We start from the raw sequence: 26,781 nt of genomic DNA, 5'->3' as shown, positions 1-26,781 counted from the left end.
CCCAGGCGCCATCTACGGGAATTTTCCCAGACCCGCCCAGGTATCTCCCGCCTAGAGAGAGCGGAGAGGCGCGATTCTCGCTGCCCCGCGAGTCTGGTTACGCGGAGCCCGCCAGCCTCCTCGGTCGGCCGGAAGTGGAGGCGAGGACTACACTTCCCGACAGGCAGCAGGCCACGTTCCCGCGGCGGGGCGGCTGCGGAGAACAGCCGGGGCGCACTCCCTCCGGAAGCGGCGCGCGGGATGCTGCTGGCGGCCGACTGAGGGCGGGCTGACACGGGCAGTGACCGAGGTGAGGCATGAGCGGCGCCCTCACCCGGCCGCCTCACGTCCTGCCGCCTCCCCGGACGAGGGGCGCGCGGCGCGGGGCCTAGCAGCGGGCGGCGCGTGCCCTCGGCTTGCGCACTGGGTGCCGCGACTGCGCCGGCGAGGGCGGTGGCCGCCATGGAGGTGAGCGGGCCGGAAGACGACCCTTTCCTGTCGCAGCTGCACCGGGTGCAGTGCCCCGTGTGCCAGCAGATGATGCCCGCCGCGCACATCAACTCGCATCTGGACCGCTGTCTGCTGCTCCACCCCGCGGGGCACGCCGAGCCCGCGGCCGGGCCGCACCGCGCCGGGGAGCGGCCCGGGGCGCTGTCGCCGCCCAGCGCCAAGAGGCGGCGGCTGTTGGAAAGCGCGGCGCCGAAGCAGCCGGCCACTCCGCCGGCGGCCGAGAGCAGCGAGGGCGAGGAGGGCGACGACGGCGGCGAGAGCGAGAGCCGGGAGAGCGACGACGCGCCGCCCACGCCCAGCGGCGCCCGCCCCGTCCCCGACTTCCCCGCGGCCTGCTCCGGCAGCCCCGGCAGGAAGGGCGCGGGCAAGCGGCCAGCCGCCGCCACCGCCGCCGCCAGCAGCGCGTCCCCGCCGAGCTGGGAGGAGGCGGAGCCTCAGGAAGAGGAGGAGGAGGCGGCGGGCGACGGGGACGGGGACGCCGATGGCGAGGACGACCCGGGCCGCTGGGAAGCCGCCACCGCCGCCGCAGCGTTCGGGGTCAGCGGCGGGACCCGCGCGCACTCCCGGGCGCCGGCAGCGGCGGCGGCGGAGGAGGTCCGTCAGAGGCTGGAGGGCAAGCCGCTGGCCGACAAGATGCGGCCCGACACGCTGCAGGACTACATCGGGCAGAGCAGGGCTGTGGGGCAGGAGACCCTGCTCAGGTCCCTCCTGGAGAACAACGAAATCCCCTCGCTCATCCTGTGGGGGCCGCCGGGCTGCGGCAAGGTGAGTGCGCCTTGCTAGGACGGTGCCGAGCGGGGCTTCTCTCCACGGGCCGCGCGTGGGTCTAGTGGTCGGAGAGCTGCGGCGTGGCTGGCCCTGAAGAATCGTTCCTCCCGTCTCCGAACAGCGAAGCCTGAGTGCAGGGGCTGGTGGAATTGTGATAGGTGCGACATGGCACACCCACCCAGATTCATAGAACAGACACATTTTCTGTCGTTTTCACAACGAGAACGTCTGGATTCGTAGTTTTACAAGAATATGTGGGCATAGGTTTGATCTACTTTTGTGTTCCGACACCATATTCATGGCCAAATTCTCAAGGAAACAACGTGCTGTAAATTGCAGATTGTTTGTATGTTACATTTTTAGGTATTACAGATTCAGTTTTGAAAAAAAATCAAAACAATTTCATTTCTGTGTGCTTTTTTCCCCTATCAGAACACTTGAAAAACAGTGGAGCGTTAAGACTGAATAAAAGAGTAGACTTGAGGTGTTTAAATATGTGACTTTTTTTAAATCCCTAGAAAGAAGGAGAAGTATGAGCACCAGTAAATGAAACACAACACTCAGAATCTGAATTGTAACGGCATTCTCAGAGCTTTCATGTTCCCACTCCGTAGTATACAGAGTTTTATGATTTCTCTGTTTGTCATTCCAGTTTTATCTCCCACAACTTAATCACATCTTCCTTTACTCCAGTTCCTGGAGTTGTTCCTCTGTGCCTTCTAGTTTGCATTCGTACTTTCCCTTTGGCCAGAAATTGGATCTCAGTCAGATAACACCTTACGGTGGTGGTCGATTTAGTTGATACCCCATTTAGGGAATTGTGCAGTAGCATTTTTATTAATTGTGAAGCCTTTCCATAAAGTCATGAGAACAGCAACATCAGCTGTTGATGTTCCCACAAGGCAAGAAGAATAGCCCCCAGGGAGATAAGTAGGGTGAAAGCAGAAGATGCTGGACAAAAGATTTAGTGGTCTGGACTGCTCAGCCTAGTGGTTGGTGATTACTCACAAAGCCTAGGAAAATGGGGCATGGGAGCCAATAGGCTGGGATTTGCTAAAGCAGCAGCCACAGTCACCGTGCTGTACAACTTTTAGAAATTAAAGTGCCACTTTTCCACTCATTCAAGGGTAAATTTGACTGGTTAACAATCTTCCCCTTTGCTTTATTCCCATCTTTATTACTACACATATTGCTAACAACAGTAATGTTATTAAGACCCTTTGCTAACTCGTAAAGCACCATTAAGTCCAGAAACAGCAGTGTATTCCTTGGATCTCCTTTGCTTTCTGGTAAGTACTAACATAAAGTGCTGTTTCACCTTCCAAAGTAGATGTTCAGAAGTGACATGGAGTCATCTTAAATGCTGGGTAGTAGTTGTCATTGATCTCTCAGTTCAAAGACTCTCTGTCCTTTTCTAAGCTGCAGTGATAAGCTTCCAGTTGTGGGATTGTGGTCCTGCACATCAGTTCTCAACCTAGCCCTTTGGCAGTAATGCTTTCTTGTTCCGGAAGAGATCACAGCTGTCACTCATGCTCTACTAAATCAAAACAGCTGTTCTGTTCATTCTACTGGGCTTACAAAGCTCTTAGAGTCCCCCTCAAAAAAGGAATCAAATGGGGTTAGGCACAAAGAAAAAAAAAATAGAATTAGCCTGAGGTTCAGATACATTCTTATTTTATTTATAACATTTAAAATTTTCTGATAATGTGCGATGGTATTTCAGATTGTGTCTATGCTGCTAAGCATTTTTAGAGGTCAAGTAGTTTGGTAAATTGTGCTTATGCTGCTTGGGTTTGTACTCATGGGTACTTTTTTCTCTGTGTCTGATCAGCTTTCCAAACTGTCATCTTTCCTAGACCACCCTGGCCCACATCATAGCCAAAAACAGCAAGAAACATAGCATAAGATTTGTGACATTGTCTGCAACAAATGCCAAGACAAATGATGTGCGAGATGTCATAAAACAAGCTCAGAATGAAAAGAGCTTTTTCAAAAGGAAAACCATACTTTTTATTGATGAGATCCATCGGTTTAATAAATCTCAGCAGGTATATTAACTTTTCTTCCTTTTGGTCATTGCTGACATTAAGTATGTGAGATGACTTTGAACAGCATTAAGCAATATGCAAATTCTAGGGATTGTTGTATTTAACTGTCTACAAAGAAGCAAAGGCTGCCAGCCCATCTCTTTTGAGCCTGTTTCTTCCCTTTTTCTTCGTGTTTTTTATGACAAAATGGTTTTTCTATCTGTTAAATGAAATTATCATTTATCAGGGCTCCTCCCGGTTATGACACTGTTTCATTCCTACAACAGTGATGTACCCCTAATTTTGGTGTAAGTCGAAACACCCTGCCCTAAGTCACCTACCTGTCCTAACACAGTTGTAAATCATAATCTAGAACATAAAAACACAAGCCACAGGAAAAGAATACTGTGTATTCTGCTCCACAGTCCATAAGTACAATGCTAACAGAGTAAGCCTAAATACGCCTTAATTTCTTTAAGTTTTTATGGGAGTGAGCATCATAAACTTGAAACGTCGTGTGTTGAGATTGTCATAACCCCAGGACCCCCTGTATATCCCTGAGCTATTCATACCAAAAAAGCAGCTTCAGATCAGTTTTCAGGTTTTTATAAATTTTTAAATATTAGCAATCTAGTGAATAGTGTAACCTAATTTTCTATTTCTCCTTTATAAAGTGTTTTTATTTTCAAGATTAGAGTTTTCTTCACCCCATTATAATAAAAATTTATTTATAAAAAAAAAAGATTAGAGTTTTCTGTAACTTCAGGTTCTTGTCAAGGTGAAAGTCACAAGATCTAATTATTATTTATATTTAAATGGTTTTCTAAAAAGTAAAAGGATTATTTTTGTAAACAAAGCCACTTTTGTATTCTCCCTAAGTAAACATAAACTTTTTCAGGTATACTTTTTAAAAATATATATTTGTTAATGGCTTTGTAGTCAGAGATAGAAATATTTTACAAAAGCCTATTAAGCATTTTTGCCAGATATAACCCTCTGACAAGACAGACCTTGAGAGTCCTGACTGGATGCCAGCTCTCCAGGTTTCATGTTGGACCATTAACTCATCTTAGCATCTCTTCCCGATAAGCAGCATCTGATGGTTACATATTCGTTGTTCAGTACACACATATGTTTACCAAGTTTATTAGGAAAATTAGCAACATGACTGAGGACATGTAGTGGAAGATTTTGGAAACATTAATGTTTTTGTGTTTTCTGCAAATAAATAAGTTATACATTTAAACTGTCAGTTTGGCCTTCGAATAAAAGATACTTTTTTAAGTAAAAAAAATCACTTATGTTGAAACTAGAGTAGAATTCTACTTTGAACTCTTAGTCAACAGCAAGAGACCAGGCTTAGACATTAACATTCCAGATGTGGTTTAGGCTTAAAAAGCATTAATTGTGCTCTCCCGCTCTTGCATTCAGTCAGTGAATGTAAGCTGCTATTCCTGAAACCACAATTAGGAAAAGGAAAGAATGGATATCCACCTTACATAGGATTCTGCTGGTTGTTGTTGACTGGAATCAATTTCTTCTGTTTTCCTCCCATGATAGGACACGTTTCTTCCTCACGTGGAATGTGGGACAATCACTCTGATTGGGGCCACCACAGAAAACCCTTCCTTTCAAGTCAATGCTGCTCTTCTGAGCCGCTGCAGGGTTATTGTTCTTGAGAAGCTTTCAGTAGAGGCAATGGTGACTATTTTAATGCGAGCAATCAACTCACTGGGCATCCATGTCCTAGATTCCAGCCGTCCCACTGACCCTCTGAGTCACAGCAGCAACAGCAGTTCTGAGTAAGTTGATTGTGCAGTATCTTAGGGTCACACACCTCCCAGAGAATTCCCTGGTGGTCTTCCAGAAAGGGCTGGACAGCAGTAAGGAGGGGGTAGAGACAGAGAAGAAATGTTGATCTAATAATAACAAAAGAGGAGGGAAGTGTGTAATTATACCAAGTATATCTACAAATATTTTCTTTTAAGGTGTAAATTTTGTAGTTTATAATGGCTGTATCTGTAATTCTTCAAGCTATAACATTGCTTTGCCCATGGTTTTAGTTTTTGCGTGTTTGCTTTTGTGCTTAGGACAGCGGTTCTCAACCTGTGGGTCGCGACCCCCGTTGGGGTCGCGACCCACAGGTTGAGAACCACTGGCTTAGGGATTTGGTTCTTTACCCAGCACACTCTTTTTAAAGTATTGGAAGACTGAGAATCCTTAATTTAATATTTTTTATGGAATAGACTTAATTTATAATTCTTTCAAGATTTATACTCAGATTCTAGTTTTCTTTCTTTCCTGCAGTCTACTCTTCTTTTAAAAATATTAAGGAAAGCCTGACCAGGTGGTGGTGCAGTAGATAGAGTGTCGGACTGGGACGCAGAGGACCCAGGTTCAAAACCCCGAGATTGCTGGCTTGAGCATGGGCTCACCAGCTTGAGTGCAGGGTCACTGGCTTGGGCAAGGGGTCACTCGGGCTCACCAGCTTGGGTGCAGGGTTGCTGGCTTGAGCAAGGGGTCACTCGCTCTGCTGTAACCCCGCATCCACCCCCAGTCAAGGCACATATGAGAAAGCAATCATTGAACATCTAAGGTGCTGCAACAAAGAATTGATGCTTCTTATCTCTCTCCCTTCCCTTCCTGTCTGTCCCTAAATGTCCCCCTCTCTGACTCTGTCTCTGTCAATATATATATATACACACACACACACACACACATAAAGTAAAAATTAATGTGTATGGTACCATAAAATTCCTTAAATTATTTTAGCATGACTTTTGCATACTCTAAAAGTCAAATTTAGTTCATGAAAGTAAAAGAATTTTAACTGAAAAGGACACATTAGAGGCTGTCCTTTTCCTTTAAAAGTAGTCTTATCTCTGTATGATGAGTGCTAAATTAGTTCCTTAATTCACAGGATGTATATATATCATGGGTAATCAATTTTATTACTTGAGTCAGAAGTTTTCATTTATTTATATTAGTCTATATTCTTAGATGTCATTGATTCATGTGTCAGCTGAAATAATGCAGTGGAACATAATCTGGTAGGATAAGAGGCTAATGCTTACCTCTTCATGTTGAGGACCCCACAGCTGCTGATTCCTGCCCCAAGGCCAAGGCCTGGAGCCACTCTTCTGAGAGTATGACAGTACAAGACATAGGCTCAGGGTTTAGGTTTCAACAGTCTCTCCATGTGTCTCACTTCTCCCTTTGCTCATTTCTCAGAATGCGAAGTTATGCTCTGCCTCATGAAAGACCTGGATCATGCTGAGAACCCCCAGGCCAAAAAAAGTCTAGTTGTGATGGGCTATCCATCTGCACTGTGGCTCAAAAGGTGTATGGAACTTGTCAGTGTCAGTCAGGTGTACTCATACATAGGAGCCCTTTGTATGCTGGGCATTTGTTATTTCCTCTTCCAGTCACTGCCAAGCCATCATTGAAGTAAAACAAGTACAGTAGATCCACAGAGCTCATCTTAAAAAGGATCTTGCATTTTAACAGGATTCACACGTCACTTGCATATACACTAAAATTTGAGAGGAGCAAGTGAAAGAATTAAGTTTCTTTATTGCTGAAACTTAGAGCATGATACAAAGCAAGGATTCTTAATCTGCTAAAATTCCCTTCTGGTCAGAGAAACCTCTATCAACTTGTTTCTTTTTTCCACTATCACTCATTTAGAACTGATCCGAACTATTACTTCTTTTCATTCTCTTGTTTACTTTTTTATATCGCTACCTTCCTGGGAAGGCCAGGAGGATAAGAACTTTTCCTTCTTGTTCATATTCCCAGCACCCAGCACAGTGTCTAACATATAGTATATGTTTAGGAAAGTTTGTGAATGAATAAATAAATCATAACTTTCAATGTGAGAGAAGTAGTTTAATTTTTTTTTTAATAATCCAACGTAAGGGATGATTGTTCCATTGCCCAGGTAATAAAAACCTTTTCCTTTAATACAAGAGTCCAAACAAACTAAAAGCAAGCAGAGTGAAATTAATTGGTTTGCTTGTTAGAAATTCAGACAAAAAGTTAAGTTGGAGGATGTCACAGACCATAGAAAGAATTCTTACATTACTAGTGATTCCCTAATAGAAGTACCTGGCCACTCCAGCTGCCATGGATCATGAATAGTGGATTGTGCTGTCTTTTAGTTTGAGATCAAGTTTTACTTTGTAATTTCCTACTGACTGGCACTAATTACATATACACTTTTGTGGACATAAATTAGATTTAGTTATACTAATCTAGTGCGGAGGAGAGTTTTGATCCCGAATAATCTCTCTGGAAAGCTCTGAATGTGCATTTGTACTCTTTTTTTTTTCTTTTTTTTTTTTTTTTTTCATTTTTCTGAAGCTGGAAACGGAGAGACAGTCAGACAGACTCCCGCATGCGCCCGACCGGGATCCACCCGGCACGCCCACCAGGGGCGATGCTCTGCCCATCCTGGGCGTCGCCATGTTGCGACCAGAGCCACTCCAGCGCCTGGGGCAGAGGCCACAGAGCCATCCCCAGCGCCCGGGCCAACTTTGCTCCAATGGAGCCTTGGCTGCGGAAGGGGAAGAGAGAGACAGAGAGGAAAGCGCGGCGGAGGGGTGGAGAAGCAAATGGGCGCTTCTCCTATGTGCCCTGGCCGGAATCGAACCCGGGTCCTCCACACGCTAGGCCGACGCTCTACCGCTGAGCCAACCGGCCAGGGCGCATTTGTACTCTTTAGGTGCCTGAGATAGCCACTAGAGCAGCGGTTCTTAACGACCAAAACACAGGGGTCGCCTATATTTTATATATTTTATTATAAATATGTATTTTCCAATGGCTTTAGGCAACCCCCGTGTTTTGGTCATTCGGCCCCCGCCAGGGTCACGACCCACAGGTTGAGAACCGCTGCTCTAGAGCATTTACAGGGAAATCCCAGATTGCTGACGGCTGTGCGTGAGAGGAGCTGAGCCAGGTCCTGACCCTGAAAGCTCATCAGGCTGATGCTCACACCATTCTTAGTTTTACTTGAGGAGTTGTGAATTCTTATGCAATATATATTTGCATATTATAAATTTCATTAGCATATGATGAAACTGTTCTTTTTTTCTATTTCCCTCCTACATTGAGTCCAAAGCATTCATGGGTATAAAAAATGCAGCTCCTAGCCAGTCAGCTTCATAGCAGTATCAGGGATGCAGGCCCTTGTCTTTCTGCTCTGCCATTTTCATCACAGGGCTTCTACCTCATGCCCCACAGTGGTTACTGGAGACCTATGCATTATATTTGCATTCCAGGCAACAGGAAAGAGGAAGGGCCAAAGAATAGAATTATTACCTCCCTCTTGCCCTCCAGCTTTAGTGTGACATCTGCAAAGTAGTACTCGATACATATACTCAATTGTGGGGTTTTTGTTTTTTGTGTGTGTGTGTGTTGTTTTTTTTTAGCTACATATACTCAATTGTGTTTTGGTTGTGAAGAGAAAGATGGAGGTAAGCTGGTAATATATGGTGAATTGTCTTCCATAGTCCTTTGTTGTGTATGAAGGATCAACAGTTTTCATTTATTTTGTTCTCTAAGCATTTTGAGCACATGGTACAGAAAAGCATGTTATCTGTGCATTGGGTTAATTTTGGAGGCCAGGGAAAGCATCCATGGTCTATCATCTGATGAATTTGTGCTATTGAAAAATGCGAAAGTAAACTAGTGTTTCTTCACCCTGCATTACTTGCTGCTTTGAAGGATTGTAAAGTTCCAGATCATAGGACACATGCATATTCAAAAACACCTATAAAGAATCAGTTGCTGGTAGACCAGATAATAATAGTGCCTAGTTGTGGACGTGGGGAGAGTGAAGTGAGAGGCCGTGATGCTGTTACTGTCTGACTAGCAGTTCCCAGAGCTGGTTGCAGGAGTTGAAGTGGTTTCTGTACTGAAATAAAGGTGCTGTGGCGTGGCTCGAAGACTGAAGCTTTTCTTTTGGTCATCTTGAGAACAGCCCAGGCAAGGTGGCCCCCAAATGAAATGGCCCCAAACAAGATGGCTACAGATTTGTTTCTCAGTTTGTCTGTTTTTAATAAAAGTTTGAACTATTGTATCTGCCCTATATAAAGTAATCTTCTAACGTTGAATAGAAAGAAAGGTAGTGGAATAACAGCATACAAGGTACTGGTCAGAAGGAATTGAGGATTTTAATTTTCCTTAAAAATGTTTCAATATAAAGGTAAATGTTACATTTACATACATTATTAAATATATCTATAAAAACATCCCAGGGACCTGTGGCTTCTTAGACAAATTACCACAAACTGTGGCATAAAAGAACAGAAGTTATTCTCTCACAATAGAGGGTCAAAGTTGAAATCAGACTGTTGGCAGGGTCACACTCCCTCCAAAGACCGTAGGACTTAGCCACATCTTTTGGAGCTGTTGCTCATCGCACTGTGCCCTACCAAGTGTATTGTAAATAGCGTGATTTGGAAACAAGTACCTCCCTGAGATTAACCAGAAGGGGCATCATCTGTGAAGTTCATATCCTCTCTCTTTGGAGACAGGTTTCTTTTCATTTTGGTTATCATGGAAGCAGCTGAGCTTAGGATTCTGCCATGAAGATTTGTAGTTCCAGAGAATATAGCCCTGACCAGTCTAATTAAAATGATTCTCATTACTAATGATAACATTGAGTGCTCATGATGTCCAGACACTGCTCTAAGCTTTTTACAAGTCTTATTTAATCCTTTACAAGGTAGATAGTATCTCCTTTTTATTAGATGAAGAAACTGAAGCACAAAAAGTTTAAGTCACGCCTGACCTGTGGTGGTGCAGTGGATAAAGCGTTGACCTGGAAATGCTGAGGTCGCCAGTTCGAAACCCTGGGCTTGCCTGGTCAAGGCACATATGGGAGTTGATGCTTCCTGCTCCTCCCCCCTGTCTCTCTCTCCTCCCTCCCCCCCCCCTCTCTCCCCCCCCTCTCTCCCCCTCTCTCTCCCCCTCTCTGTCTCTCTCCTCTCTAAAATGAATAAATAAAATTTAAAAAAAAAAAAAAAAAGTTTAAGTCACATGCCAAGATCACCCAGCTTGAATAGGATGGAACCAGTTTTTGAAGTCATGTTTCTAACTACTAAGGTACCTCAGTTGTTAGAAGGTGTCTAGGTATAGAGGTAAAGGAGTTACTTACTTATACTTAGCATCCAGTTAAAACAGTTACTGGTAAATATTAATATTCTAAGCTTTCTTTGTGTTTTTTTGTGTAAGGGCAACACTATTAATTTGTAAAATATTTAGAGACACAGATTTCCAGCTATAATTTAGCAGTAGTGCCTTTTAACCAGACCTGTGTTTCACAATTACCAGGGATGCATTATGACAATACATGTATGTGCACAGGGTCTATCCCTGGAGATTGCAGAATCAGTAAATCTGTGCTAAGATAGACACAGGCTGCCCTTTTGGCAAGTTCTCTAAAATTGATGCACATTCCTGGTTGAGGACCACTGCATAGCATTACCCTAACCATGGAATGTTTATTTTCTTTAGTGAAAGAGATTCACAGAGTACTGTTTTGTAATATAGGGAGAACTTAATTGAGCCACGTATATTCTTTTGTTCTGCCATGAAATAACAGGTTTGTTTTCAGTATCTCCTTCAACTTAAATATCCAGCCATCTCAATAGAATCCTCCAAATCCCAGTGTCATTCACCAGACAAACAAAAGAGCAAAAAGATTCATATACCTGGAAGGAAAAAGAACAGGAAGAAGTTGTCTTTACAGCATGCTTTCCATGTCTCTGCTGAGTCCAGAGCGTGTCACTTCAGTTAGAGAAACTAGACTGTATCTTTTATTTCTATATCTTTTTAAGAACTATGATCTTTTCCAAAGCATTTACTTTAACTATTCTTTTCCTGCTTATTATGAAACTGTTGGGGTTTTTTTTTTTATCACATTATAATAATATAATTTATTATCTCGCTTCTTTCTCTATAGGATGCTATGAAATTTCAGGCACTCTATCCTTAAGGTAAATTGTGCCTCATTTAATCCTATTCTAACTTTGAAAAGTTACTTCCAAATGAAAAATATTTTGTAAGATTATGCTTAAATTTTAAAGTCATGTTAAATTCTCTGGACTAGGAGTACTCTTTCAAGATACTTTGTGTAGTAGTTACAGTTGGCAGAGGAGTTTTGCAAATATAAGTATAAATACAAATGCTCCCTTTCTTAAGATCTCACAGGATGTTCGCACATTTTATTACTCCTCAAAACCTAGGTAGAAGGAACTAGCATTCGGGAAATACTGAGTGGTAGAACCTTTTGAACATCTTAAAACAGTGTTTTTTTGGGGTTTTTTTGGTTTTTGTTTTTTGTATTTTTCTGAAGCTGGAAACAGGGAGAGACAGTCAGACAGACTCCCGCATGCGCCCGACCAGGATCCACCCGGCACGCCCACCAGGGGCCACGCTCTGCCTACCAGGGGGCGATGCTCTGCTCTGCCCCTCCGGGGCGTCGCTCTGCCGCGAACAGAGCCACTCTAGCGCCTGGGGCAGAGGCTAAGGAGCCAACCCCAGCGCCCGGGCCATCTTTGCTCCAATGGAGCCTTGGCTGCGGGAGGGGAAGAGAGAGACAGAGAGGAAGGGGAGGGGGGGGGGTGTGGAGAAGCAAATGGGCGCTTCTCCTATGTGCCCTGGCCGGGAATCGAACCCGGGTCCCCCGCATGCCAGGCTGACGCTCTACCGCTGAGCCAACCAGACAGGGCCTAAACAGTGTTCTTAATAGCAAATTTCCACTTGGGGATTTATTGTTGTGACCATTGCAAGTGCTGTCAGCAGTCACCTTTTATTGAACAGAATTGCTGGAAGATTCATGTGTGTTTAAAAATACTCATTTTGGACAGGGGTGAAATTTGGAGTATAGGCCAAACTGAAGGGGTGGAGGAGTGGAGCAGCAGGGGCTTAGGTGACAAGGCCCTGGTTTTATTGTGGCAGCATGCCTGTTCCCCATGGCTTCCAGTCTGATTTAGAAGGATAACAATAGGACAGCCTGTGCTTTGGTTAAGTTTAGAAATTGAAAGAAGGATTCTGTTTTCCAACCACATAAAACACAAGCCCATTTTAAAAGGTTTATTCACAGTGTGCTGTTTGTATAAATCTGTGAAACAGTCTTAAGAGTTGTCTTCTCTCAATTAGAAGGACCTACTCAGTGGCTTAATACAGGGACTCATGGAAACAGGGCAATATATTAAGCACTGCAGTAGTAAAGGCCACACATTTTTTTCTGTCCTCAAAGTACTCTTGTCGTTATATACGAAGGACAAATTCATAGAAAAGGAATGCATACCAAAATATTAATGAAGGTCATATAGCAATAAATGACTTAACCCTTTCTATTTTTAAAATTTAATATAGTGTACATTTTATAAAGAAGTAGTATTTAGGATTCCGGTATATTGTTTTGTTAAAAACTTATTTAATTATTAATGATGCGAACTGTACATAATTTCCCAATTTTGTTTTAAATTAGATGTAAGGTTTATGGTTGAAGGGTTAAATGGATCATAAAGGAAATTCAACAAGGACCATAGTAGCTCTAGGTAGAGGAGATAATGGATTTAGGCAGGGGTGTTAAAATACTTTCTAATATGTTGTAATGTAAAAGGAAATAAATGTTTCACTCTGAAATGGGGGGAAAATTGAAGTTAATCCATTCATTATTGTGCATACATTGAATGCCTATTCTCTACCAGGCTCTGGGGATACAAAGAAAGAATAAAACGCAATTCCTATTCTGGAAGCCTCGGCATTTAGTGGGAATGGAAAGATAACAGTTGTGGTTTTGTTTCCTTAGTTTTATTTATTTTTTAAATCTTTTTTTTTCAATTACAGTTGACATACAATATAATAGCAGCTTCACATGTACAACCCAGTGATTAGACATTCTATAGCTAAGTGATCATCCTGATAAGTGTACCCATCTGACACCATAAATACTTATTGACTGTTTTCTGTATGTTGTACTTACATCCATCCCTGACTATTCTCTAACAACCAGTTTGTACTTTTTAATTCCTTCACCTTTCTTCACCCTTTTCACCCATCCCCCCAAACACCCCTCTACCTGGCAACCATCAAAATATTCTCTATCTGCCTGGCCTGCGGTGGCGCAGTGGATAAAGCGTCGACCTGGAAATGCTGAGGTCGCCGGTTCGAAACCCTGGGCTTGCCTGGTCAAGGCACATACGGGAGTTGATGCTTCCAGCTCCTCCTCCCGTCTCTGTCTCTCTCTCCCTCTCTCTCTCCTCTCTAAAATGAATAAATAAAATAAAAAAAAATTAAAAAAAAAAAATATTCTCTATCTATGGGTCTGTTTCTCTTGTGCTTGTTTGTTTATTTATTTATTTATTTATATTTTTTTACAGAGACAGAAAGAGTCAGAGAGAGGGATAGACAGGGACAGACAGGAACGGAGAGATGAGAAGCATCAGTCATTAGTTTTTCGTTGAGCGTTGCGACACCTTAGTTGTTCATTGATTGCTTTCTTTTATGTGCCTTGACCGCGGGCCTTCAGCAGACTGAATAACCCCTTGCTTGAGCCAGCAACCTTGGGCTCAAGCCAGTGAGCTTTTGCTCAAACCAGATTAGCCCACTCTTAAGCTGGCGACCTTGGGGTCTCAAACCTGGGTCTTCCGCATCCCAGTCCGACACTATCCACTGCGCCACCGCCTGGTCAAGCTTTATTTATATTTTTTAATTTTTCCATTGATTTGAGAGAGAGAGAGAGGAAAGTGGGGAGGGAAAACGGGGAAAGAGAGAAGCATCAACTCATTTTTCCACATTAGTTGTTCCATTTAGTTATTGCTTCTCACACGTGCCCTGACCAAGGATCGAACCGACAACCCTTTGTTCTGGACAATGCTCCACCAACTGAGCCACCCAGCCAGGCCCAATTTGTTTATTGGAGTCAATTGTTGATAGATATGTATTTATTGCCATTTTATTTATATCTTTTCTTTATGTTTTCTTCTTAAGACCCTTTAACATTTCATGTAATACTGGTTTAGTGATGATGAACGCCTTTAGTTTTTTTTGTTTGTTTGGGAAGCTCTGTATGTTCTTTGATTCTAAATGATAGTTTTGCTGGATGGCGTAATCTTGGTTTTAGGTTCTAAGTCTTCATCATTTTGAATATTTCTTGCCATTCCCTTCTGGCTTGCACATTTTCTGTTGAGAAATCAACTGACAATGTTACAGTCTCTCCCTTGTAGGTACATAACTAACTGCTTTCTTGCTTTTAAGATTCTCTTTTGGCTTTTAACTTTTTGCATTTTAATTATGTTTGTCTTGGTATGGGCCTCTTTGCATTCATCTTTTTTGGGATTCTCTCTGCTTTCTGAACGTGTATGTCCACTTTCTTTCACCAAATTAGGGGGGGAAAAGGGAAGTTTTCTGTCATTTTTTTAAATAGGTTTTCAATTTCTTGTTTTTTTTCTCCTAGCACCCCCCATGTTGAGAATGTTGGTACACTTGAAGTTGTCTCAGATGTTCCTTACAATTTCTTTGGGGGGGGGGGGGATTTTTTTCTTTTTGCCGCTCTGATTGGTCTTTTCTTTCTCTTTTTTTTTTTTTTTTCTCTTTTTTTCACTGCCTTATATTCTAAATCACTGATTTGATTCTTGGCTTGATGTACTGTTCTGTTGATTCTCTAAGTTATTCTTCATTTCAGTAAGTCGTATCCTTCATTTCTTACTGGTTCTGTTTTATAGTTTCTGTGTCCCTTTTTATGTTTCTTTGTTGAAGTTCTTACTGAGTTCCTTGAGTATCCTTCTAACCATTGTTTTGAACTCTATATAGTATGCTTACCTCCATTTTGTTGAGTTCTTTTTCTAGAGATTTCTCCTATTCCTTCATTTAAGACATATTTCTTTCTCTCCTCTTTTTAGCTGTTTCTCTGTTTGTTTCTGTGTATCAGGTAGAGCTGCTGTATCTCCCAAACTTGGTAAAGTGTTAGTAGGTGTCCTATAAGGCCCAGTGGCATAGCCTCCCCAGTCGCCCAAGCTGGGCGCTCCAGGTCACCCCTATGAGGGCTGTGTGCACAGTCCTGTTGCATTTGAACCGTGGTTGCTGTTGGTGTCACTGGAAGGAATTGACCCCCAGGCTGATCAGCTTTGAGGACTGGCTGTGACTACTGTGCAGGAGTCAACCCTACAGAGCAGGACTTACTTCACTGGGGCTTTGGTGCTTTTCAAGTCCAGCCCAGCCATTGAGCATGTCGCTCATGGAGGTGGTAGGGCTGTACTCTGGTGTGGTTTGCAGTTGTCCACCAGGAGGTTCTAGGACCTTTCAGGATGTGCAGGGTCAGTCACTGCCTATGCCCTGCCTGAGGCCACCCAGCACGAGCTACCTACCTAGTGATGTGCAGATGGCTGCTACTTCTTCTGGGCTTGGAAGTGCCCAGTAGAGGCCAACGTGTGAACCAAGGCTGACTGCTGCTAGTGTCCGGAATTTGGGCTTCCCGATGAAGATGGTGGCATAGGAAAATGCAGTACTTGTATCTTTCCACAACCTGGGGCCACTTAGCAAGAAGTTTGGGGTACACAGAGACTAGATGCTGCTTGCTTGAGAAATTTTAGGAAAGTCCAAAGTATGAGCCAAGACAAGCCATTTGTATAGAAAAACCACGGAGACAGCTTGGGTGGGTCTGCAAGTTGGGTGGGGTAAGGTCTCAGAGAATCACTTGAAAAGGGTAAATAGTTTGAACCAGGTTGATGGAGTCTCAGATGTGGCACGCACCTGCTGGCTCTGTGAGTAGGGGGGTGTCTCATAAAAGAAACAGTGGCATCTACCAGCACTTATGTCTGGGAGAAAGCTGCCCCCAGCACTTGCCCTGATGCCCAACAATCCATTTTCCCCTCATATGCCCCTGGTGCCTTTGAAGCTGTTGCCCCAGCGCTGGAGCTCAGAGAGAGTGAGTCTGAGTTAGTCTGGAGGCTTTTGGTTTCTAGGAAGTTTTCCAAGGAGATGGAAGCTGTTCCTTTCATTAGTTCTGAGGCTGAAATGAGATGTTCAGGCTATTGTATTCTTCTGCTTCCCCTCCTCCCCAAGACCCACACACATGGTGCGCAGTAAGCAAGCCAAGTGTATATACCCTTTTCTTGTGGGCACATTGGGTGCTGCCACCACCCCTCTGATATTGTTTCCTCCTGACATACTATCTTTTATTATGTATTATCTGTCATTTTCTTCCAAAGCATCTACAATTTGCTAATATCTGCCTAACAAATGGTCTACCAGCTTTACAAAATGCTAGTAATGTGGTCTTAGAGTGTGTTTTGAGTATTTAGTCAGGAAAGGGGAAGGATGGACCTCCAGACTATAACTATGGCTCTGGGACCAGGAAGGCTTTCAGGAGTCTGATAAGGGAGCTGGTCATCATCAAGCTGTACAGCAAAATAGGTGCTTCATGTGTGTTTAAGCTCCAAAATTAGCAGCTGGAAGTCTTGACTTAGGTAAATTAGGGAATAGGATGAAGCAGCCTTTAAGATATTATAAACAAATCTTTTTAGTTAATGAAATACAAATTGGTATTATTCAAGCCATTCACCAAGCAGAGTAGTGGGGTTGGTGTACAGTAAGGAAATCTACATTGACCTTTGAAGACAAGCTGGGTCCCTTTTTTAGACAATCTCCATTCACCCACCCAAGTCCCCATGCTGTGACCCAACCCCGGTGGTACCTGTGCATTGCTTTCTAAGTAACTGATTTGGACAGTCCTAATCGACTTACTCATCAGAGTAGACATTTTCAGCTGAAGTTTGTCAGTAACATGGTGAGTTGTAACTGAAAAGTTGTGCTCTACAGCTAGCCAGAACTTAATAAGACCCCTCTAAGTTACTAAATGTGTTAGATAGGTTTTCTAACTAGAGGAGAAATAGAACATTCTGCTCAGTTACACTTGAAAATGAATTATTGTTAAACTTTCTTTATGAAGGTCCACATTTAGAAATGTGATAATAAATTTTAGTCCTGATGTTCATAGAGAGGCTAGGTGACTTACTCAAGATCTAATGGCTAATTCTGGCAGAATCTTCTGATAGATGCATAGGCCAGTGACCTCTGCTACTCTGTGCAGATTACACAGGTGATTAATAACCACCTGGAAGTACACCCCAGGCCAAAATCCCAGAGACCTGCTTCTAGGTCCATCTATACCGAGAATAATTAGCTACCTAGTTTGTTGTTTGTGAAATGACTGAATTGAGCTGTGTAATCTGAAGCCTTTTAGAGCTAACTTTTTGATGTGATGTTGTCTCTTGCCTGTGTGGGAAGTGGTCTTAGCAAACCTTTGTTGTCAGGTTGTGGACTGTGTTTGAGACATGTTTTCTGTACGTTAGAATGAGGCACTGGTGTTTCTGTAGTTTTCACTCTAATGTAGGATAGAACCATAGAGACGACATGCCCACAGCAGCTTTCTAAAACTTTCCATGTCTCCTCCATACTCACTTCAGCGTGTGTGCTTATACAGTGAAGTACCCTTCTGCCTCAGTCAGGTCAGTTCTCAGTATCGGTAGTTCTAAACCGTGTTAACAACATAAGTTAAGAATAAAGAGCAGAAATCTTGAACATAAGGTGGTTTTTGGTGACCTTGCTAAGCCATAAAAGTTTGCTAAGAAGCGCTATAGAATGAAAATTGTGTAAAGTGTGACAATAACTAACATTGGTTGTGTTGCAGGCCCTCCGTATTCATAGAGGCTAAAGCAGTAGACACTCTGGCTTATCTCAGCGATGGGGACGCCAGAGCTGGCTTGAATGGACTGCAGCTGGCGGTGCTGGCCAGGTTAAGCTCTAGGAAGATGTTTTGTAAGAAGAGTGGGCAAACCTATTCTTCCAGTAGAGTTCTGATCACAGAAAATGATGTGAAGGAAGGCCTCCAGAAATCTCACATTTTATATGACCGAGCAGGTAAATAATCTGAAATGTGAAATGAGTTGTATACACACACTCACTTCCAGGCCTTTCCCCTTCCTCTGGGTCCAAAGCATGAAGAGTGTTTCTTGTTGTGTCTCCATACTGGTAATAGAATTAACCCTTACACTGAGAGTCAGATTTCAGCACCTGGCCTCCTAGCTGTCTCAGCAGAGGCACAGAGCAGCTGTCCTGCTAAGAACTGGGCGGACTTTTCAGGTTTGAAATTGCAGGCTTCTAATTTATCTTATAAGATAGTACTTTTTTGATTCCTTGCTTCTGGCACCTTTTAGAACACAAGCATTTTTTCAAAACCTATACATGCAGTTGACATTAATTTTTGTGATCATTTGTAATGACAGTAAATAACAAAAGGACTCTTGAAATAAGTGACTTTTTTTATTACAGTGGTACCTTGAGATATGAATTTAACTCGTTCTGTAACTGAGCTCGAAAGTCAAGTCAACTCGTATATCAAACTGCCAATACTGGACCGGTGTGCCAGCTAGCAGCAGTGTCCTGAATCATGACTCATCTCAGAATTTCGCTCAGATCTCAAACAAAAATACAGACCGAGTCGCAGCTCATATCTTAAAAAAAAAAAATTCGTATGTTGGTCTGTTCGTATCTCCAGATACCACTGTAGTTTAATATTAGATAATTAAAGTCCTTAATTTCTAGCGTCTGAACAAAACATTGTTTATTTGGATCTTGTTGCTTTTTATTTTGTAATAGCTTTTTTAAAAAAGTTAAAGTTGTTTTGTGCAGTTATCTCTTTTTAACTTTTTCTTTTTTTTTTTTGTATTTTTCTGAAGTTGGAAACGTGGAGGCAGACAGCCTCCCGCATACGCCTGACTGGGATCCACCTGGCATGCCCACCAGGGGGCGATGCTCTGCCCATCTGGGGCATCAGTCCACTGTGACCAGAGCCATTCTAGCGTCTGAGGCAGAGGCCATGGAGCCATCCTCAGAGCCCGGGCCAACTTTGCTCCAATGGATCCTTGGCTGCGGGAGGGGAAGAGAGAGACAGAAAGGAAGGAGAGGGGGAGGGGTGGAGAAGCAGATGGGCACTTCTGTGTGCCCTGGCCGTGAATCGAACCCAGGACTCCTGCACACCAGGCTGACGCTCTACCACTGAGCCAACCGGCCAGGGCCTGTGCAGTTATCTGTTTTTATTGGACCATATTTACAGATATCAGTGTTGATACTAGCACTTATTAAATTCATGAGCTGGCAATATTAAGTGTCATATGTACAGCACATTTGTATCTTTTTATAAAAGATATGGGTGCCTGACCAGGTGGTGGCGCAGTGGATGGAGCGCACGACTGGGATGTGGAGGACCCAGGTTCAAGACTCCGAGGTCGCCAGCTTGAGCGCGAGCTCATCTGGTTTGAGCAAGGCTCACCAGCTTGGAACCAAGGTTGCTGGCTAGAGCAAGGGGTTACTCTGCTGTAGCCCCACGGTCAAGGCACATATGAGAAAGCAATCAATGAATAACTGAAGTGCCTCAACTAAAAAAATTGATGCTTCTCATCTCTCTCCCTTCTATCTGTCCCTGTCTATTCCTGTCTCTGTCTCGGTCAAATAAATAAATAAATAAATAACTAAAGATGTGAGTGAAAAAGTTAGAGTACTAGGTCAGTATTTTTGAATGCTTTTTGATGTTGAGGAGTACTTCTTACTGGTTAGAGAAGGGGGCCATGACTTTGGTTCCAGGCAGTGCCTCCTGATGAGTACACGGAACAGTTGTGTGACCTTGGAGAAGTGACTGAAGCTCTTCAGCCTTTGTGCGCCTCAGCCACTGGAGATGGGTGGCTAATGGCACCAAGGACACAGAGGAGGCATGTAACTAACAGTTCTGATATGAATGTGCCTCTCACCAGGGACATCTCTGGTAGCCAGCTCTCTGTTGCTTTTGTCATATGAATGCTTGCAAAACTGAAAAGTAAAACATTCTGGAGGTAGAGTTTTGCTTTATTTTTGGCCAAATACAAGAATTGGAGATACAAGCAAAATTTAAGAGGTAAAAATAGTCCCACATTCTGGACTTCCCAATGTTTCTGGGGGTTCCAGCAACAGGGGTCTCTTTGCTTACTTGTAAATGTCCTAAAGAGACTCTTCATTTGATTGGACCAGCTAGAACTGTTCTTTCACATTGTATCAGACTGTCAGCTAAAAGTCAAAGGTTCCCATTTAACATAACATTAGCTAACATTGAATCTCAGTATTTTATAAAGATTTTGTTTTTCTTTATTCTAAAAATAATTTTAGGGGATCACTATTAATATTATCCTCATTTTACAGATGACAGAACTTGCCTAATTTCGCAAGTGGTTAAATTCATCCAGGTCTGACTATCTCTCAACCCTGTGCAAACACTTAAGCCTGTTCACATTCATGCACATTCACACATACCTACTCACGGACATGCACACACACACACATAGATACAGTGGGTGTCAGACACCTCCAGTCCTAGGGTCCCTGCTTTTTGGGCTCACATTCTGTCACAGGAGCTATGTACACTGGGGATCACCTTCTCTAGCTCTTTGCTGCCCTGGAGCCAGGTCTTGAGTACCCACACAGTCCCCAAGCTCAAACTCCACCTTGCCCTATCCTGACATCTGTTGTGTGTGTATACAGTGTCTGCACCACAGTGTATCCGGAGATACTCCAACATGGTTCAGATCTTAGAGAATCAGGCTGTGTTTCATCAGTAGGGATGATAAAAAGCATTGTCCTGGCAACCCGCTAGCTTATACTTTTGGGCCTTTTTTTGACTGATGAGACAAAGACCCTTACCCTAGCGTTTTAATTATATCCTTTAGTGTCATTTAGTATGTAGTTACTTTTAGGGCCCAATAAATCTGCATTAGAATAAAGAAATTTCCAAGTGAAAACACATTCTGTACCATGCTTGAGGTCCAAGTTCTATATAAATAATGTGATTTTAAGTTATAAAGTGGCATATAATAAAAGCAAAAGTAGAAGTTAGTACAGAATAACATCTAATACTGACGTTTCTAGAATGCTTGCTCTATATCATGCATACTAATTTAATATTTACAACCCTGTGAGCTAGCTAATCTTACAATATTTGTGCTACAGATGAGAAGCCCCAGAAGGCACAGAGGGTCAGTAACTTCCCATAGCTCCATGGCTAGTACGTTCGGCATTCAGACCCAGGCTGCTTGACTTCAGAGCCTAGGTCTTAACCATATTGTCTTTTATTACTGTCCATGAGTAAAGATACAAGAAAATGAGTTACCTCTGGCAAGGAAGATTCATTGTCATCTCCTTGTTTATATTTGACAAAATGTAGCGGAGGTGGCTTCTCCATCTCCTCCAGGTCCATGAGTTGACCAAGCCTGCATGACCTTGGCCTCTTCCCCTTGTCCAGGCTCAGCACTGGAAGGGAACAGAGCACAGAGTCACTGTTCAGGCCTATGAAAGTGGTAGGCCAGGACCATGTGGATTTCATGCAGGACACTTTCCTGCCAGTCGCCATGTCACTGTGACTTAGCTGAGGAAACCCTGGGACAGGTGACAACTTAGTTTGTCTTTGTCTACAGAAATCCAGCAGCCCTGCTGAGACCGTTGATCTGCCCTGGTTCTCCACTGAAACATGGAAGGTTCTCAGGCCCACAGTCAGCCCCTCAAATCCTCCTCCTCCTTTGGCGGCCAGCTTTGTATCCCAGGCTCTTCATCTGAAGATTGGTCATTTCACCAGCATAGTCAGTCACTGGGATTTGTTCCTGGGGCCCAAGTGCTGAGTAGAGCAAAACATGGTCTCATTGGCCTCAGCATGATGAGCATAGGCCAGCTGCTCCTCTGGAGGGACTGCTGCTAACAAGAACCCTTCTGCTTTCCTATGGGAAGGGTACTGTCTCCCCAAATTTAAGGGAGAGATGGTGGTCAGAAAATAGTTAAAAGTGTATAAATCCAAATGTTTAGGTAGAATTTTCTCTTAGCTCGGTTTTTGAGCAACAGAGCAACGCCCCACATGGGCAGAGCATCACCCCCTAGTGGGCTTGCCAGGTGGATCCCAGTCGAGGCACATGTGGGAGGCAGTCTTTGCCTCCCCTCATCTCAATAAAAGTAAAAAATAAAAGAATTTTCTCTTTTTAAATATGCTTTTGTAAAGCACATTTCACTGATTTGTTTATGTGGGTAAGACCAAGTGGTGAGGGAGAAGGGAGGGCTACAGTTCATTCAGGTGAAAGCTGTTGGTCCCTGTGTCAGTCCTGGGACCCTGCCACACAAGTGTGTCCCCACACCAGATTTAAATGACCACAGGTTTCAGATATCAGAAAGGCAACTGGAAGTGTCTCTGAGGAACAGATGGGCTGTAACAGCTGTTCTTGTCACTTGACTCTTCACTTTAATGACTGCATCCAGGCATGGGTTTGGTTTTCTTCAGACTGACAATGACACAAGGTGGAACCAACACATTGGGCTTGCTCCCCTTCCACCCTTTGCTGTAGCGCACCCACTGAAGTCTGCAAGGACCTCTTTTCTTTTTTTTTAATTTTTCTGAAATTAGAAGCGGGAGGCAGTCAGACTCCCACATGCTCCTGACCAAGATCCACCTGGCATGCCCTCAGGGGGCGATGCTCTGCCCATCTGGGGCATTTCTCCATTACAATCGGAGCCATTCTGGCACCTCAGGCAGAGGCGATAGAGCCATCCTCAGAGCCCCGGGCCAACTTTGCTCCAATGGAGCCTTGGCTGTGGGAGAGGAAGAGAGAGACCAGGAAGGAAGGAGAGGGGGAAGGGTGGAGAAGCAGATTGGCGCATCTGTCTGCCCTGACTGGAAATCGAACCTGGGACTTCCACATGTAGGACCAGTCTTCAAACTGAATGTCCCCTCCGTTCGCTTGGGCTGTGCTCACATTCAGTGTAGACAACCAGTTTTCCAGCAGCTTTCTGCTCTGAGTGGGACGGACTGGCACATGGACCCGCAGGGACGTGGCCTGCTGCAGCACTCCATTCCGGTACACTGTACCCTTCTCTGAGCAGCTCAATGAGAACTGTCAAACCTTGTTTTCCTCAAGCTTTCTGTTTTGGCTTTCTTAAAATCCACCAAGTGAGATCAACCTCGGGCTTGGGGTGGATTCTGCTATGAGCCCTGCGGATCTCCTCTCCCTACCGGTAACTGAGCAGGTGTTTTTTGTGTCCAGGAGAAGAGCATTACAACTGCATCTCTGCCCTTCACAAGTCCATGCGGGGCTCGGACCAGAGCGCCTCCCTCTACTGGCTGGCACGCATGCTTGAAGGAGGAGAGGACCCACTGTATGTGGCAAGGAGGCTTGTGAGGTTTGCCAGCGAGGACATAGGTCAGTGTGAGGGGAAGAGCCCAGAACCTGACATCTGTGTAGGTTGGGGTGGGGTGGAGTGGGGTGGAGGGAGGAGATGCTGCTTTTTGACTTGAATTTCTTTGCACCTTGTGGGATTTGTAAGAAGAGTTAAGTATGAATTCAGTTTATTTTTTGATATTGTGTGTGTGAGTTTTTGAGTGTTTATGTTCTGAAAGTCACCATTCTGTTTCCTCTTCAGTAGTGATTTTTCTAACATGAGTATTAAAATAGAAAAACTTGTAAATTTGCATTCCAGTCAGGTATTCAGGTTTTTATTGGATCACTCCTGAGATAGAAATGGAAGGTTCTAAACATTATTTAAAGAAAAATATTTTTAAAACTTTTCTTTGGTGTTAGTAGATGTTTTATTTTTCAATGTAACCATCTTCACGACTATCTTCATGGCTGTACTCCTTGTTTGTTGTACATGCAGTATCTTGATTTTTTCTGCTCGATATAATAAGAGTTTTTATCCCTGAGGAAACAACTTTCAACATGACACAGTAATCATTCAGGAAATGTATTTTGAATAAGCTAATGAGATCAGAGAAAAATGAGTCTGTTTTGCACAGTGGGATGTTTGGTCAGCAGAGTCTATGGGCAGTGACAGCCTCTGGTCACCGTGGCACGTAGAAGGTCAGGACGGAGGTGCATTGCAACTTAGACTTTCTCTTTCTGTTGTGACAGGTCTGGCCGACCCATCTGCATTAACACAAGCAGTTGCTGCCTACCAAGGCTGTCATTTTATAGGCATGCCCGAATGTGAGGTAATCAGCACTGTTCTTTGCAAACCATTTCCTTTCTCTGGTGCTCTGTCCCTTTGTGGATTTGAATATGTGTTCTGCCTTCACTATTAATGTATGGGCCCACTGAAGAAGCTGCTTGACTTTTTAAAAGCTTAAACTTTATGGGGGGGGGGGGCTTAGGTATCATCAAGGTCATGTTTTCAAACTTTCTAGAAGTCTGTGGCTCAAAAGAGGTGCTCAGAGCCCCCTGGGAGCAGAGGTGTTGAAGGAGCTAAACAGGAAGTCTGCAAGCTCACCCACAAACAGAGCAGCTTCATGTTTACATTCTTTACATTGGGTTTTAAGAAAAATTTCATTTAATAACAAGTTCTTTAGTTTAAAGGAGAGAAAACCACTGGTCTGGTCCCACCTCTCCTCATGTAGGAATTTCTTTTTTCTATCATAGGTGGTTATCCAAACTAGGCAGAAAGGGAGTTATAACAGCACGGTGGGAATCTTTTTAGAATTAACTGGAAAACTAGTAATGGAAACTCGCTGGCACCTTCATAACATAACTTTTCCCCTAGGTGCTTCTGGCCCAGTGTGTCGTCTACTTTGCCAGAGCCCCAAAGTCTATTGAGGTGTACAGCGCCTACAACAACGTCAAAGCCTGCCTGCGAAACCACCAGGGGCCTCTGCCCCCCGTCCCGCTGCATCTGAGGAACGCGCCCACCAGGCTGATGAAGGACCTGGGCTATGGCCAGGGTTACAAGTACAACCCCATGTACAGCGAGCCTGTGGATCAGGAGTATCTGCCGGAAGAGCTGAGGGGCGTGGATTTCTTCAAGCAGAGGCGGTGCTGACTCTTAGGATATGGCAGCACAGGGTTACTTTTCCTTCCTTTTTTTTTTTTAATAGGAATGGTCAGAAAGTAAATGGAGTGTGAAGTTGTTGCTTGGTGGAAGTTAAAACAGACCAACTTTTTGTGCCAGAAATGTGAGAGTTCCTCAGGTGGAGGTAACAGTCACTTCAGCTAAGTGTGTACTGTTGGAATTGTGTTCACTTACACTCTGCAGTGTTTATGCTGATGATAGTGTCTGGCGGCTTGGTGCAATGAATTAATGTTATGAGGAGTTAATCTATTTTGTCATAGTATTTAAGTCATAATGTCATTTCAGAATTCCATTCTGTAGGATTCTTTTTTCTTAAAAAATGTATATTCAGGGTAGTTTTAATTGGTAAAAAATAATGTAATTGTGATTTAATACTGCATAATGTTTTGAGTATTTTTTTCTATGCAAAGGTCTTACAAGCCAATAAAACTATTTCAAAGTACTCCTCCGTTCTCTCGTGTTTTTCCCACTGTGGAGCCATCCTGAGGTCCCACCATCTGTCAGATCACATTGTGGTGGGTAAATACTGGGAAAGAAGGACTATCACAGGTGAAATTGGGAAGCTTAGTGTGTTTTTTTTAATGAATTTTAATTTTTTAAAGGAATACATATTTTAAATGGCTTATGGAAAAACCCAGTGGTCTGTTCTGTCTCTCCCTACTCCCTCCAGTTTCTTCGTGCAGCTCCATGTTTCTAAATGACGTATTCTGTTTCCTTTTTGTCTTTACTAAAGTTAAATATCTTATGCACATACACAGTGCTCAATTTTCTTTGAATCTACTGTAATTCTTTTTGAACCCTTTAGGAGACACTTTGCACCCATTTCCACAAGGATGGCCCCACTGGTAATCTATCGGTTCTGTTTCCCCCGCAGTGTGCTCCGTCCTGGGCACAGCCACTTTGCCACTCTGTCTAGAAAGCTACACAGCTGTCATCCTGGGGCTTCATCTGTCTTTCTCCTTGATGAAAGGTTTGGTCAGGTTGGAGGGAACCTGCCCTTCACTTGTCGGGAAGGTGACATTGCAAGAACTGGAGGACATGAGGATGCCATTCAGCTATCTGGGAGATCATTTGAGGAGGGGAATGGCAAGTGTAAAGGCCCCAGGAATGAAGGCGTTCTGCAGACAGTATACACTGAGGAGGCCCATCTGCTGGGAGCAGAGGAAGGAAAATAATGGAAGTGGCGCTCTCGAGGTGATGGGCGTACAGCTTATGTGGAATTATTTTGTTCATGGGAAAATCTTTGGCTTTTATTCAAGGTCTCTAGCAAAAGAGTGTCATGATGACACTTAAATTATTAAAGGATTGCCTTTGCTGCCATAATGAGACAAGACAGCAGGGAGAGCAGAGGTGAGAGATGGGAAATGAGAAGTTGCAGCATTCTGGGAGAGGTGATGGGGGATGAGTGCTGGTAACAGAGATGGTTAGAAGTGATTCAATTATAAATATACCTGAAGGAGAAGCAATAAAATTTGGTGACAGATTGTATATAGTGCACAATGTGAAAGGAATTAATGGCGGCTGTCATTTACTGAGAATGTAATAAGTACCAACTTAGTCTCAGGACTAATTTGAATCCTCA

At 43.6% G+C, this 26,781-nt stretch overlaps 1 protein-coding gene across 1 annotated transcript; it reads left to right on the top strand.

The window, feature by feature from the left end:
* Nucleotides 1-295: 295 nt before the first annotated feature.
* WRNIP1 (WRN helicase interacting protein 1) lies at nt 296-25,641 on the top strand. The gene is made up of 7 exons (XM_066268524.1): nt 296-1,254; nt 3,114-3,305; nt 4,845-5,086; nt 17,989-18,218; nt 23,405-23,560; nt 24,269-24,348; nt 24,894-25,641. The coding sequence occupies exons 1-7, from the start codon at nt 442-444 to the stop codon at nt 25,167-25,169; spliced, it is 1,989 nt and encodes a 662-aa protein (XP_066124621.1). The 5' UTR covers nt 296-441; the 3' UTR covers nt 25,170-25,641.
* The last annotated feature ends 1,140 nt before the right edge of the window (nt 25,642-26,781 follow it).

The sequence above is a fragment of the Saccopteryx bilineata genome, chromosome 3 (genome assembly GCF_036850765.1).
Source record: "Saccopteryx bilineata isolate mSacBil1 chromosome 3, mSacBil1_pri_phased_curated, whole genome shotgun sequence".
Taxonomy (NCBI): Eukaryota; Metazoa; Chordata; class Mammalia; order Chiroptera; family Emballonuridae; genus Saccopteryx; species Saccopteryx bilineata.
Note: the sequence above shows the minus strand (reverse complement) of the source record. Positions and strands in the feature narration are given on the sequence as shown.